This window comes from Mus pahari, chromosome 3 (genome assembly GCF_900095145.1).
Source record: "Mus pahari chromosome 3, PAHARI_EIJ_v1.1, whole genome shotgun sequence".
In the NCBI taxonomy this organism is placed as follows: domain Eukaryota; kingdom Metazoa; phylum Chordata; class Mammalia; order Rodentia; family Muridae; genus Mus; species Mus pahari.
The window spans coordinates 131,135,102-131,149,799 of NC_034592.1; the positions used below are offsets into that span (position 1 = coordinate 131,135,102).

Below are 14,698 nucleotides of genomic sequence, written 5' to 3' on the forward strand. Positions count from 1 at the left end.
CTGCTGAAGGGACCCTGATACAGCGGCCTCCTGTGAGGCTATGCCAGTGCCTGGCACACACACTCATGTGTCTTACACTGTAAGTTCATCTTCGTAAGTAAGTAACCGAGTCTACATTTACTCTCCTGTTTTCGAGACAGGCTGACATGAAACTCAAGATCCTCCTGCCTCAGCCTCTAGGTTACAGGGTGAGCACATTCATGATTTTTTGTGTTATTGTTTTTCCTATTCTTTTCGGTTTGTTTTTTTGTTTTGTTTTGTTTTGTCTTTGAGATATTTCTCTACATAGCCCTGGCTGTCCTGGGATCCACTATGTAGACCAGGCTGGCCTTGAACTCACACAGATCTACCTGCCTCTGCTTCCCTAATGCTGGTATTGAAGGTGTGTGTTACCACATCCAGATGATTAATGACTTTAAAAAAAACTGAATCTACACTTAAGTAGTAATCGTAACTGAGAAAGATATGAATGCGCTCTCTCAAAGCTATCCCATGACTGTGCTAAACATGGAAACACAATCTTCACTGAAATAAAAATAAGGGAACTATTGATATAGTCTATAGTATCTAAGAAATATCTGAATCTTCACAGACAGACATTAAGTAGACCCATGCTTAGTTGCAGCAATCCAAAAGGATCCTTTATTAAATTCACACTGAGACCACCTCTTTTGTTAGCCCTGAGACTGAGGAACATTGAAAAGGAACCATGGGGGTTGAGAATATAGCTGGGTGGCAGGATAAACGTTTGCCTAACAATGTACAAGACCCGGGGTTGCATCCCCAGCACTGCAAACAAACAAACAAACTAAGGAAGCTCAGAAACATTTTCCTATCATTCCCTAAGTATGGTTTTCTTCAGTGCGCTCTGTGCCCTCACGGCATGTTCCCCTAGTAACAAATGAAGACAGCAAGGAGGTCTTTGCACTTCGAAAGTATCCTATTGTCAGTCTGGGCAGCTGAAGATCACTCTAGCAGATCATTCATTGAGATGCTAACTTAAACTTTGAAATTAACTACAAATTTCCACAGCTCCACTCTGGCAATGCACTAAGTGAAACTTTGGCTTTTTCAGTGGTGGTCTTACACTGTGCTCTTCAGAAAAAGTGAGAATTAATTTGATTGCACAGCTACAAAGAAAACAACAAACAAACAAAAACAAAAAAAAAAACAAAAAACAAAAACAAAATACCACCCAAACAAAAACAATTACTCTTTAACCGGGAATAAGATAGAAAAGCAAACAGTAACATTGGTTGCAGGCATGTCTGCATCCTTTCAAATGGTTTTCTTGTAGGGGAGGTGTAGGAGGCTTTGCTGGGGGATAAATGTACTCATGCACACACCCCCCCCCAACCTCCAGCTACCAAGCTGAAGAAGCATCCAATAGACTCACTCTCGTGCATTTCCATGCTTATTTCCATCTAAAGCAACTCAGAAAGGCAGAGTTATGTAACAATACTGAGACCATAGTATTATCACAAAAGCAGTGTTTGGGATACAGGAGATGAAGTCAAGCTATGCTCTAATCTGCAGTTAGGAGATTAACCGTCAGTGACGTGAAACATCTGTAATAAACCAAATGCCTTTTTAAATGTCTGACACATCCTTAAATCATCACCTGTCCATCTCTTAAACAGGAGCGCTGATGATACTTGTCATTATTAATTCCCTGTTAACTTGAGAGTCTCACATGGGGATGGATAACACTACCATAAGTGAGGTATAGAACCAAAGAGGGGCGGGACAGGGCAACACGTAAGGTGATGACAGATGCTTGCAATATCACACCCACAGGACCATTGTAACTAAGAGAGAAATAGGTCTAGTTTGGGGTTTCAAATACTTATATACTTATAACGAACTTCATGAAGTTCTACATATTCTTCTAAGCTTTTCAGGACCAAATATGACTAGAAACCTCCCAGTCCTCAGTAGAAAGGACACTTGACCTGGCTAAGACTCTTAAGGTATTTATTCATTAAGGCTAGTGACCACACTTTTGGCTCTGAAATCCCATAAAACTCCATCCATCTGCCCTTCCACTTCTCTGATAAGAGGGACTGCCAGCTCTGATAAGTATGTGGATAATCATGCCACAGCCATTTCGAACATCCACAGGTCTAAGTATTTTATAAACTCATTGATTATGAATCACAAGACACACTGTGATTATAGCAGAAGAAACTGAGGCACAAAGAAGCAAAGCTAACCCCTTCCAGGTTCCAACCCCCATGGTAACAACCTGGACTGCTGCTTCTAAGTGACTCCACACAAACTGAGTGTGGATGGAAAATGAAAGTCTCCCTGTCTGGCCTGCCACGGACAAGGCAGCAACGGCCCAAAAGATGTTTCTTCAGAAATAAAGATTCCTCAAAATCTTTTTCGATGAGTGTCTCAAGATTTGACCTAGTTTCCTCAAAACAATGTTCCTCTTGACCAAAATGAAATGTCCATAACTGGCTCAAGGAAGCACATCCTGATGTGAAATGTGTATTAACATCATCTCCCAAGGTGAGCTACTCTGCCGTTAAATTTCACGCAGACTGAATGCAATTCAGTGTGTGTTTTTGTGACTCACAGACAAGAATTAGTCTTTGGCACTTGCAATGCTCCTTGTCCCTTTGAAAGGGGATGCAGTATCTGTAACTTACACCTACAGTTCCAAGCTTCATATTACATGAGAAATTTGAGACCTAGCAGTGACAAATGCCCTTAGGGGTCTCCAAGGATGGGCTCCTTCTCTATCTTGGCAGACCATGGTACCATAAACTGTATCAAAGTGGCTCTAAGCATTCCCTGGAGATGGAAACATAATGGGGCTCAATTAAACTATTATATAATAATTAATGCAATTAGTAGTCAGATGAATGAAGTAAAAGTCAAAGTTCATTGGGTACATTTTCAGCACTCAGTGTCTATACTGAATTTTTACAGAAACTGTGTCTCACAATGCAGCAGTTAAGTATGTACCTCTAGTCCTCAATAATTAAAATCTGTTCTTGGTACAGATCTTTCACTTTCAAATGGAAAAAAAAAAAAAAAAAAAAGAGGCACACGCAATTTCTACCACTGTCATAAATAGCTGAATCATTCGCATAATCAACAGCCCAGAATTCTTCCACAAGCTCTCAGTGCAGGTTCTGCTTTTTGAAAGCTCAGAATGTAAACCCTTCCTTACCAAGGTATGTAAGAATTATACAAAATCACGGGATTCCCAAAGGATACTCTGACTTTAAAAAGGAGCAATGTTACATACAGTTCATCAAACGGGAGGCCTGAACTACGGATACAAGTCACTCTGGCAAATGAAAAATACACCAAGGAGGATATGATTTCAAGGCCCTTGGGTCAAGGCCAGCGAGCAAGTGCCCAGGATACAGGGGCGCAGACTTCGCGCTCCCCATGAGCCGCCAGCAGCTGCCAAACTCCAGGTTGAATTCCAGAACCTCACAGTCCTGGCTTCCCCGGGGGATTTACGGCCCCAACCAGGGGAAATGAATAAATCTGGTCCACCAGGAGGGGTGACATCTTCGAAGGGGCAGCTGGGCGCGGAACCTGGAGTTAGCACCGGACCGTTGGCGACGCAAGGGGCATGGGGGATCACAGAGATCTCCGAGGACGCGTAGGTGTTCTGGATTGTTTAAGGGTGTCTGGGGATTGAGAGCTAGGGGTCCTCCGGGTGTGGGTGAGGGGTGCCCAAGGCCTGAGGATCCCCAAAAGGTTCTGGGGCTTGCAGTGTGTGCTGACTGGAGAGATACCCCAGACACGGCCCAAGAGATGCGATAAGGCCCTGGATGCTGCGGGACCCAAAACAGAGCGTGGGCCACTGGGAATCCCGGAACCCTAAGCAGTTACGCGGGGTACTCTGCGGAGGCAGCCGGCTGGGCAGGGGATCGGGCACCAAGACCCCTAAGGGGCAAGACCTCTGGCGCTCACCCGAACAACCCTCGGAGGAAAGAGTGGGAAGCCTTCACTCGCTTCTCGGCCTCCGCCATAAGCTGGACCGCTTCTCGCTCCTTCCCTGCGTTGTCCATGTCACCCGCTGCAGCCAAAGCCTCCTCTGCTGACTTGCGAGGCTCCCGGGACGACTTAGTCCTCCCTCCAGCAGGTGCGGACGCGCAGGCGCGGCACGCGTGGCCTTTCGGGATCTGTAGTACTACATTCCACCGTAATGCTAGCTTGTCAGAGGCCACAACTACAGTTCCCAGAAGGCTGCTGGGCAGGGCTGGGAGGGAGCTTGTCTCGGGAACCCTGAATTCTCCTGGACTCCCTGGAGGAGGGGGAAGGGGCGTGGCCTTCTGGAGGGGTCTTGGGCCTTGGACCCTTGGAGGTAGACTTCAAGGTTGTGTGTGTGTGTGTGTGTGTGAGAGAGAGAGAGAGAGAGAGAGAGAGAGACAGAGACAGAGACAGAGACAGAGACAGACAGAGAGACAGACACTCTACAAGCAATACTGCAAAATTGAATCTAATGCAGTAGTTCAGCTCAATTTAGTCAACCATGTGGTGCCCCACCTCCCAACTCTGCCAGAAAAGCAGCAACAGCTGCCCGAAAGAGCTATTTTTAATTTCTGACAGCAAGACATTAAAAATGCATCATCATCCCCAATATAAATTCAGAGCTGATTTTAAGCGTCCCCAAACTACAACTTTCCATTTGGTCCTCTTGTTTAAAAATGAATTGCATATCTTTCATGTAGGCACAATCTACTCTTGTTATTGACTGAATTCTATTAAATGGCTATAAGCCAGTGAACTCTCTTATGCTTTACATAATGCTGGCTATAGTGGGTGGATCTTGACAGAATTCCTGTCTGCCAGGAAGACTTCTAATCTACTAAATATCCATAGATAGCTGCAATCCTGTGCCAATGACTTCTAGGCCTGTCCCAGAGGGAGGTGGTTTTTAATACAATGTCTAGACCATTTATGCTTGGCAGGGCTACTTCAGAGGTGGTGTGGCAAATAGAATCACTGCCAAATGAGAGTTTCTGATGATTTAAAACTCTTCATGAATACGCTGTAGGAACTGGCAAGCAGAATTTATCTAAGAAAATGAAGCTGTTTTCAGAGAACATAGCAAGAACGTTCAAACTCCTGGAAACAAGTTTCCAAAACTGATGTCACGGTGTGACAGGATCCAACCATAGCAGGATGCTCTCAAGATAGAGGGGAATATCGGTTCTTGGTGCAGTTTTATTTACAACTACTAAACTTTTTTTTTTTCACTTTGGAGAACTGGTTTGCATGTTTGGAGTAGGAGTGTAGACAGAGGTAGGAAATTGGAGGTGGCAGTGGATATTGGATTGAAGAGAGAAAAATTGCAAAAAGTGAACCAACATTGGCATTTGAAAAGGAGGCAGTTGGGGAATTTGGTGGAGTGAGCCAACTCCTAAGCATCCTGGATAGCAGCAATGTGTTGATCAGAGCAATTCCCAACCCTGGCTGAATGGGCCAACTCTGCAGGATAGCCAAGAAATATTGATCCCTCTGCCACTAGTCTTTGGTGTCCAGATCTCCATGCTACCCTATTCTAGAGCTCACCATTCTAAATTCTAAAGCTTTGGATGAAAAGGAACCAGAATGCATTCTCCCAAAGCACACCTGGAAAACCAGACATTTCACTCATCTGCCTTTAATGGATACTCATTCATTCAGACTGTGGCCCCTACCTTTCAGTGACTCTGGGCATCCTCTTCAATGAGCATTCCAGATACATTCTAGCTGAGTGAATACAGAGGAGAGTAGATTAGAAGGTTAAAGACCATCCATATCAAACAGTCTATCGAGGCATGACTGAACTCACCTGAAACCCCCAGTCCTAACAGAAAATAACCTACATGAGTAGTGAATGTGGCCATCCGCCTGTTACTAGAGTTCTAGGTAGAGCGGGGTCACCTTTTATAACCAAGCCTCAACAGTAAAGAATGGTACGACACTTTTCTACACCAAAGCAAAGAGGTAAAGCTAGCTGATGGACAGGGAGGGGGATTGGATGATATTTCTGGATGAGAGGGACTCAACCTTGCTTATTTGTTTGCCATTTTTGTTTTTGTTTTTTTCTGGGACAAGGTCTTTCGGTGTAATCCTGGTTGTCCTAGAGCTTGCTACATAGGCCAGGCTGACCTTAAAGACCGTTTTAAACCACCACAGATAAGTTAGAGGAAGTCGATCAACAGGCTGGTCCATCCTGGTAGTGCTGACCATGTTGTATATCTGGAGGCCCCAGGCTGAGGAATAGAATCAACTTTAGTGACCCTTCCTACCCTCTTCCAGGACATTTATCTTAATTTCTCTTTTGCTTTGAGAAAATACTCTGGCAAAAGCAACTTAAAGGAGATAACAATCCTGACCCACAGTTCTAGGTCTTGGTCTACCAGAGCAGGAAAACTAAGGTGGAGGAACACCAAGCATCTGGTCACAGTGTCTACAACAGAAACAGAGGCAATAAAAGCTACACTGCTCCAGCACTCCCCGTCCCTCCTTTCCCTCTGCCTCTCATATAGACCACTAATCTATCTATGGAATGGTGCTGCCTACAATGGGTGAGTCTTCCAGTTTAATCGGCACAATCAAGATAATCTCCCTTAGGCCACACCACTCCTAAAACATTGTGCTTTACTTTAATAGGCAGGGAAAACAGAGTTTATCCAGAAGGCTTTTTATCCATAATCATTAAAGCAATGCGGTCATAACTAGAAACTAGTTAATGATGTCTTTTATTAATTTTCAAAAGACATTCAAAGCAACATGAGTTGGTGGGATAGGTGAATCTGTGTGGCAGGTGTGTGTGTGTGTATTGGGAGGAAGTAGCTTTTCCCGCTAAGTCACACATGCTATACATATCCACCCAAAGGACTTTATAGATATGATTTAGCAGTTTCCTTAATAAATAATTCTATAAAACTGAGTGTGCTGGCACACATCTTTAATCCCGCTACTCAGGAGGCAGAAGCAGGCAGATCTCTTAAGTTCAAGGTTAGCTTGATCTACAGAGTGATACTTTCTCTCAAAAGAAAGGAAAGAAAACGGTCTATAAAACTGAGAGCCCCAGATTAGGAAAGATAAGATTAAATATGAGTAAGTATCTGCCAGGAGAAAAATATTTACATCAATGCTTATAAGAAAATACATACTGTACACATTGTTATCGTTACTCAGTGTTATTCTTCTCATTGGATGGTATAAAAATTGACCCAAGTTTTGAAATTAACTTGGTGGGTTTTGTTTTTGTTTTGTTTTGTTCTGTTTTGTTTTTTAAAGTCAGCGTCTTGTGTAGTTGAGAACTTCCGATCCTCCTGCTTTCTACCTCCTAACTGCTAGCATTGCAGACATCCACCACTACACACTGTACTACTTTTATGCCACGCTGAGGATCAAACTCAGGGCTTCATGCATGCCAGGAAGCACTCTAGTGAAATGGAAATTTCTGGCTTCTTTGGAAACTCAGTTATGTCACATGATGTTTTGCTGGAACAAACAGATGAAAAGATGTTTTGCTAAAGCGGACAAGTGAGAGGATTTATGATGTTTAGCAAGAATATAAATATGACCCGACAGGTAGTGGGAGAGAGCTCTGGCCTTGGTTTGCCTTGCTCCACCTCACTAATCTAATGAGGATGCTCTGACTTCGGTTCACCTTACATTACATTGCTGATCTTCTATTGCCATGACTTCATAGAGAGTAACTTTCCAAAGAGCTTCTGGTCATCTTCTGGCAGCCTTGCTGCCTCCGAGGACTCAGGAACAAGTGGCGGAGTCTCACAGTCTCTTATGGAGCAAACTGCTTTTGCTGATTCATGAGTGGTGATTGCCAGGTGGACTGCATGGCAGCTCTTTATTCATGTTGGTGTTTTGCAGAGAGATGGGCTGCTGACAATGATAGGCTAGAAGGGAGGTCGAAGCATTTAAGAACCCTTATCAAAGTAGTTTTTAAAAAATCTAAGGCTGGGCGGTGGTGGCCCAAGCCTTTAATCCCAGCACTTGGGAGGCAGAGGCAGGCAGATTTCTGAGTTCGAGGCCAGCCTGGTCTACAGAGTGAGTTCCAGGACAGCCAGGGCTATACAGAGAAATCCTGTCTCAAAAACAAACAAACAAAGAAAAACAACAACAACAACAACAACTAAGCCCACACTCTAACAACAGAGCTATGCCCCCAGCCCTACTTGATGCTTTTAATATGGGAAATGGACAAACAGCAAAGACGACAACTTGAGGGGCTAAAGAAGAAATTCTGTGGTTAGGAGAGCACTCACTACCCTTGCAGAAATCTGGCTTCAGTTTCCAGCACCCACATTCCAGCTGTAACTTTGTTTCCAGAGGGTCTGATGCCTCCTCTGGCCTCTGTCAATACAGCATACACGTGATGCACTTTAGTACACAAAGGCAGAACATTTAAACAGATAATGAATTTAAATTTAAAAACGAATTTATGTGAAAAATTAAAATGTGCTATAGGCTAATATCCATCTCATCATCCTTGCTTAAAATAAGACATCTGGAGATCACAGTTCTGAACTTCAGACATATCTGCTGAGTGGAAAGGCTTTATTTTCTCCAAGCCTTTGACTTTCTTAAATGGTATACAGTAATGTTACATAAAAATAAATTTGGAGAAAAGACAGTTTCACTAAGTTCTAAGTGTGTGAGTGTTGTGTGTGTATGTGTGTATGTTTGTGTGTGTGTGTGTGTGTGTGTGTGTGTGTTCATGTGGATGACAAAGACTGGCACTGCTAGATGTTGTTCTTCATTCTCTTTCTTTGAGGCAAAGTCTCATTGATCTGGAACTCACTGCTTAAGCTAGAATGTAGGCTGGCCAGCCAGTGAGCTTCTGGGATATGCCTGTCCTGTCTCTACCCTATGCTCTCTCCACAGCACCAAGGCAACATACACAGCATTGTGCCTGACTTTGAGATGGGTGCTGCAGACCTAAATATATCTTTTTGCTTGCACCACAAGCTTCTGACCCATAGAGACATCCCCCAATTCCTCTTTCACTTTTAACATACGCATTCCCGTCTAAACTTAAAAATACATAGACGTCATCAAGATGTAGATTCGTAGTATATATATATATATATATATATATATATATATATATATATATTAGCTAAGCCTTTAGGACATTATCTAAGAGGGAACATCTTTGATGCAAAGCACTCAGGAGACATGACTGTAATTGTTAACTACCAATAGCTGAGCACATTAGATTTATATAACTCTTTCCCATGGAGCATAGTTGAGTTGTGTGAAATTGGGCTTTTATGAAAATATTCACATCTGTCTTGCAAATGAAGGAAATTGCTCTTATCTGGAACACCCTGTCCCCAGTTGAATTAAGAGAATGCTAGCAGTGCTTCATGATCAGTGGGGAAGAGCTGAATTTTCACTGACTTGCTGTGCATTACTGTAATTGACTTTGAAGATACAGCCAGTCCTTATTACTCCTGGATTTTATTTTTAAAAATTCATTTACTTGTTAACACATGATGTTTTTGCAACCATTCCGAACACATCCAGAGTGGTGAAAAATGCGAATGGACTGACAGGGTTAAATGTGTGACCTCTGACTTTTGGGTCCATCTCTGTCAACAAGCTTCCCTCTCATTGCCTCTGTAATGCCAACCTTTTCATTTTAGTCAATTTTATGTTGAGAGATTTCATGGATCTCCAACTTGCAAATGGCAGGTTGCAAGACTTCCAGCCTCTATAACTACATGAGCCAATCTTGCATAAAATTCCTGTCCATATGTATATGTAAATATGTATACACATGCATATTTATGTTCTTAGTGGTTCTGTATCTTCCAATTCATCTACTTTCTGCTACCCTTTAGGGCCTGCAGGAATTCCACTAAGGAGGGGAGAGTCTTGTACCTGTGGCTTCTGCTTGAATTTATCCAATCAATCATAAGGTAGAGATCAAGGAACAAGCTAGAACATAGCAAAATTTTTTCCCAGTTCCTTCACAAAGTGGCCATGTGACAGTCCCTGGTTCTTTCTGGATTGTTCCCTTCACATTGTTCTTGCTTAGGAGTGCTGACGCAGGTACTGTTACCTGCAGAACACTTCCCTATCATCCTCTCTCTCCTCCCCCCATGTTCCCTGCTTCCTTTGTATCCTCACCATTGTGTAGACATTATGCATAGATCAATCTTCTTGGATTTTCTTTCTTTCCTTTCTTTTATTTTCAAGACAGGGTTTGTCTGTGTAGCCCTGGCTGTCCTAGAACTCACTCTGTGGACAAGGCTGATTTTGAGCTCAGAGATCTGCCTGCCCCTTCATCCCCAGTGTTGAGATTAAAGGCATGTGCCGCCACCACCCAGTTTTCTTAATTTTTTTTTTTATTGATCTCATGTCTCTGTTAACTGTGAAGACCCTGACTGACATGTTCCCAACTCATTGTATAAGACCAGTATGTTCCTGAGTCCCAAACCAGAAGGACAACATGGAAAGGGAGAAACACAGGGCAGTCTCATTAATGACTGTACACACAGGGTATGAACCAGGCATTGGCAAACATACCAAGAACATAATCCAGATGTATTGCTGAAATAAATAGAAATGCTGAAGTTTAAAATGTTTGGGAGAACATGGAGGAAAGTAGCATTATTAAAATGTATTGCTGAAATAAATAGAAATGCTGAAGTTTAAAATGTTTGGGAGAACATGGAGGAAAGTAGCATTATTAAAATGTTTAAGTAGCTTTCTGACCTTGACTTCCCAAGTAAGACATCAAAAATGCAAACCAGAAGAGAGAAAATCAATACATTCGCCCCATTAAGGTTAAGAATTTCTCTCCTCCAATGTACCATAAATAAAATGGAAAAGCAAGCCACAACCCGGTAAAAGATATTTGGAACATGTATACCCAAATCAAAGGAAAAGAATTGTGAAGGATAAAGAAATTTTCCAAATCAATGGGCACAAACAGCCAAATTGAGAGTGGGACAGAGGCTTTGAATTTTCAGATTTAATGAATTTCAATGCAACACATGCATTACCTTCTTTAACTTGGTTGTTTTTCTGGTGGCGAGCTTGTCAGCTGCTCATAGAAAAGCAGAAGCAGGCTTTAGAAGCTATTTGCTTTTCGTTTAATTTCAGAGCAGGACCTGATGGGAACTATTGTGGACTCTCCAACACATGGCTGTAAGCTACACTCACCCCACTATTCAGAACCTTAGAATTTACTTTTTCTACTTGTTTTTTCTTTTTTGTAAGTTTTGTTTTGTGTTTTGAGACAAGAGCTCACTGTGAAGCTAGGTCACCTCCGGTCACCCTTTAATTCCCAATCCTGCCTCAGCCTTCTGAATGATTTACAGATGTGCGCCACAACACAGGTAAGAAAGTTTTGGTTGATCATCATTTTAATTGTACATATTTAATGCATACAGTGTGAAAATTCAATACATGTATATGACATGTAATGGTTAATCCATGGTAATTAATTTCAGTCTCCTTATCATTGTGTTAAATTACTCTCAGAATTATTTATAAAATGTATAATAGGGTATTGTGACTACAGACACCCACTGTGTTATTGATTTACTATTTTTTTACTCCTGGTATTTTAGTGCCTGCTATTCATTTTCTCACTTTCCCCCTATTACTATTCCACACTGAGCTTATTAAGTGGTGTGTGTGTGTGTATGTGTGTGTGTGATGCATATGTCTGTACTTGTGCATGGGCTGTGCTTGCCTGTGCATGCATGTGTGGAAGTCAGAGGTCAGCGTATCTTCTATCATCCTTCATCTTAATTTTAGAGAAAAGCTTGTCCACTAAGTCTGCAGATTGCTGTTTAACTAATACTGATTGGGCTAAGTCCCTGGGATCTGCCTGTCTCCTTCATCCCACATGTGTGTGACATCATGCCCAGCTTTAGTTAAGTAATGGGGACTCAACTCAAGATCAGATGCTTATGTAGCAAAGACTATAGCCGGTGAAACATCTCGCCAGCCTTCGGGTTTTTAATAAAAAATGAATCAAGACATGAGGAAGGAAGATATCTTCTCCTTTGTGTTTGGCTTATTTAATTTGCTATGATGTCCTCTAGTAGTTTTGATGCAGGTGGTAGGATATAACTATTAATTTTTTATTATTTTTAATTGTGCAGTTGTGAGGGGATGTTATGTACACAAGAGTGCAAGGAGGCCAGAGGCATCAGATCCTCTGGAGCTGGAGCTACAAATGGTTGTGACCTCTCTGATGTAGGCTCTGGAAACTGAACTTGGGCGTTCTGGAAGAGCAACAAGTGCTCTTAAGCCATCTCTCCAAGCCTGAATATCAATTCATGGCCTTTAACTCATGATTCTCCTACTCTTAGAGCCCAAATTACTAGGAGTATAAGCTTGCCCTACTATGCCTGGAAGGATATCATGCTTTTTAAAAAAAATTTATTTATTATTATATCTAAGTACACTGTAGCTGTCTTCAGACACACCAGAAGAGGGTGTTAGATCTCATAATGGATGGTTGTGAGCCACCATGTGGTTGCTGGGATTTGAACTCAGGACCTTCGGAAGAGCAGTCGGTGCTCTTAACCACTAAGCCATCTCTCCAGCCCCCGATATCATGCTTTTTAATAGGCAAATAATATCCATATATATGTATATTACATTCTACGCCTCCCCCAACTCTGTGCATGTTTGTGTATGTTCACATGGAGGTCAGAGGATAACCTCAAGTGTTGGTCCTCATCTTTTACCTTGTTTTACCTTGAATTTTTTTTTTTTCTAGTGCATGAGCCAGGCTGGCTGGCTCACGAGTTTCTGTGATTCTCATGTTTTTGCATTCCATATTCTAGTGGAGATGTACTGGAGTCACAGATGTTTGTGCTACTGTCTGGTATTTACATGGGGCTTGGGGATCAGAACTTAGGTCCTTATGTTTGAGTGACAAGTGCTTTCCCTTTTGAGCCATCTCTCTTTCCATGTACTAGGTTCTCTCTACACATAGTTTGAAGACAAGGTCAAACTAGAAACACCATTTTGGGAGTTTGGAAACTTCTAGTCAGGCCTAAGTGGAGGAAGCAGGTCCCTAGAGACCTCTGAAGGTAACACCTGGTTCACAGATTCTTCCTTCTGCTTCCTGGGTACTAAAGGTTAAGAGGCTCCTCTGTTATACTTCCCTGCCCCCCACTGCTATGATGTTCTGCTCAAACTCACAGGTCAGGTAACTGTAGGCTTAGATTTTTCAATACCTATTTTAATTATGGTTCTTTAATTCTTCAATCTCCCTTCTAACCTACTACCTACCAGAGGGGAGAAGAAAGGTTAGTAGGAAATGGGGGTTATGGACCTGTTTAGAAACAGTTCTTTGGGACGGTTCTGATCTTTGTTGTCAGCAGTCCAGTGCATTAGCAAAACGCCAAATATGAATCATCAGAAGCCGTCCAGTCCACTCAGCAAATACCAAACACGAATCAGCAGCAGCAGCTCGATCCAGAAGAAACTGTGAGGCTCCACTGATTGGTACAAGTTTGTGGAAATGGCAAGCAGCAAAGCCTGAATGAATTCTTTGGTATGTTTTTCTCTACAAAATCATGACAAGTGAAGATTAGGGAAGAAAGCAAGGTGAACCAATGCATGCATGTTGTCACTGAAAACCAACATCAGCAAAGCCCAACGAAGACTAGCCAAGGGTTGCAAGGCGAAACAATGCCAGAGGGTCATCCACTGTCTGCTGGGATATACTGACACTCTTTCCAAACACCATGTGTCCTCTCAAGCATCCACTTGAGCAAGACATCACATATTTTTATCAGGCAATGCATAACTACAGACATCGAGGAGGGAAGTTCAAGAAAGTTCTCATGTTGCTTCTCAACTTTATATCACGGTACCAGAGAAATAGGGCAGCTCACCCAGATGGGTGTCCTCTCATGAAAACAGAATCAGAACCTCATCTCCTGGAATTCAGACCTACTGAAGATTAGACTCTGGGGATCTACTCAGTAGGCAGACTTACAGATCCGGTTACACAAGACCAGAGTTAACAGATGAGTCATTAGTCATGAATCATTAGTAGGCTTTCTATTGCTAGTCTTAAAAGTAACTCATTTAAAGTACCAGAACTCAGGCTGCAGTTCCAGGAGCTCGATATGTATAAAAGGAGGATTTGGAGAGGGAGATCACTCAGGGGTTTAGAGCAATGGATGCTTTTCCATAAGACCGAGGTTTGAGTTCTAACACCCACTTGGCAGCTCACAACTGTAACTGTAATCCCAAGGACTCTAGCCTCAGAAGGCACAGGGCGCACAGACATGCATGCAGACAAAACACCCATACACAGAAAAATGAATAAATGTTTTTAATTAAAACAAAAAGGGTGTTCCCTAATTTGGGAATTGTCTCTTAACCTGTACTGTCCCATGTCCACTCTGAGATGTGCTTTAGTGAGAAATGTATATTATGTGTATGATATAAAAGGAGAATGTAAGATAGCTCTTGAATATTTTTATATTGATTGCATATTGATATAAGTTTAGAAATACCAGAAAGTGAGCTACCTAAATCAACATCATTTTAGTTATATTCTTAGTGTCTAGTGATATAAATCACTTTAGCAAATATACTCTTTTTTTTTTTTTTCCGGTTTTTCAAGACAGGATTTCTCTGTGTAGCCTTGGCTGTCCTGGAAGTCACTCTGTAGACCAGGCTGTCCTTGAACTCCTCTCTCCTCTCTCTTCTCCTCTCCTCT

General features: G+C 42.2%; 1 protein-coding gene across 1 annotated transcript in view; it reads right to left on the reverse strand.

The window, feature by feature from the left end:
* The window catches only part of Napb (NSF attachment protein beta), a 45,723-nt gene extending 41,613 nt beyond the window's left edge, over positions 1–4,110 (reverse strand). Inside the window, exon 1 of the mRNA XM_021194283.2 lies at positions 3,940–4,110. Within this exon, the coding sequence (XP_021049942.1) occupies positions 3,940–4,037 (98 nt within the window). The 5' untranslated portion in view covers positions 4,038–4,110. The remainder of the gene's footprint in view (positions 1–3,939) is intronic.
* Between the last annotated feature and the right edge of the window lie 10,588 nt (positions 4,111–14,698).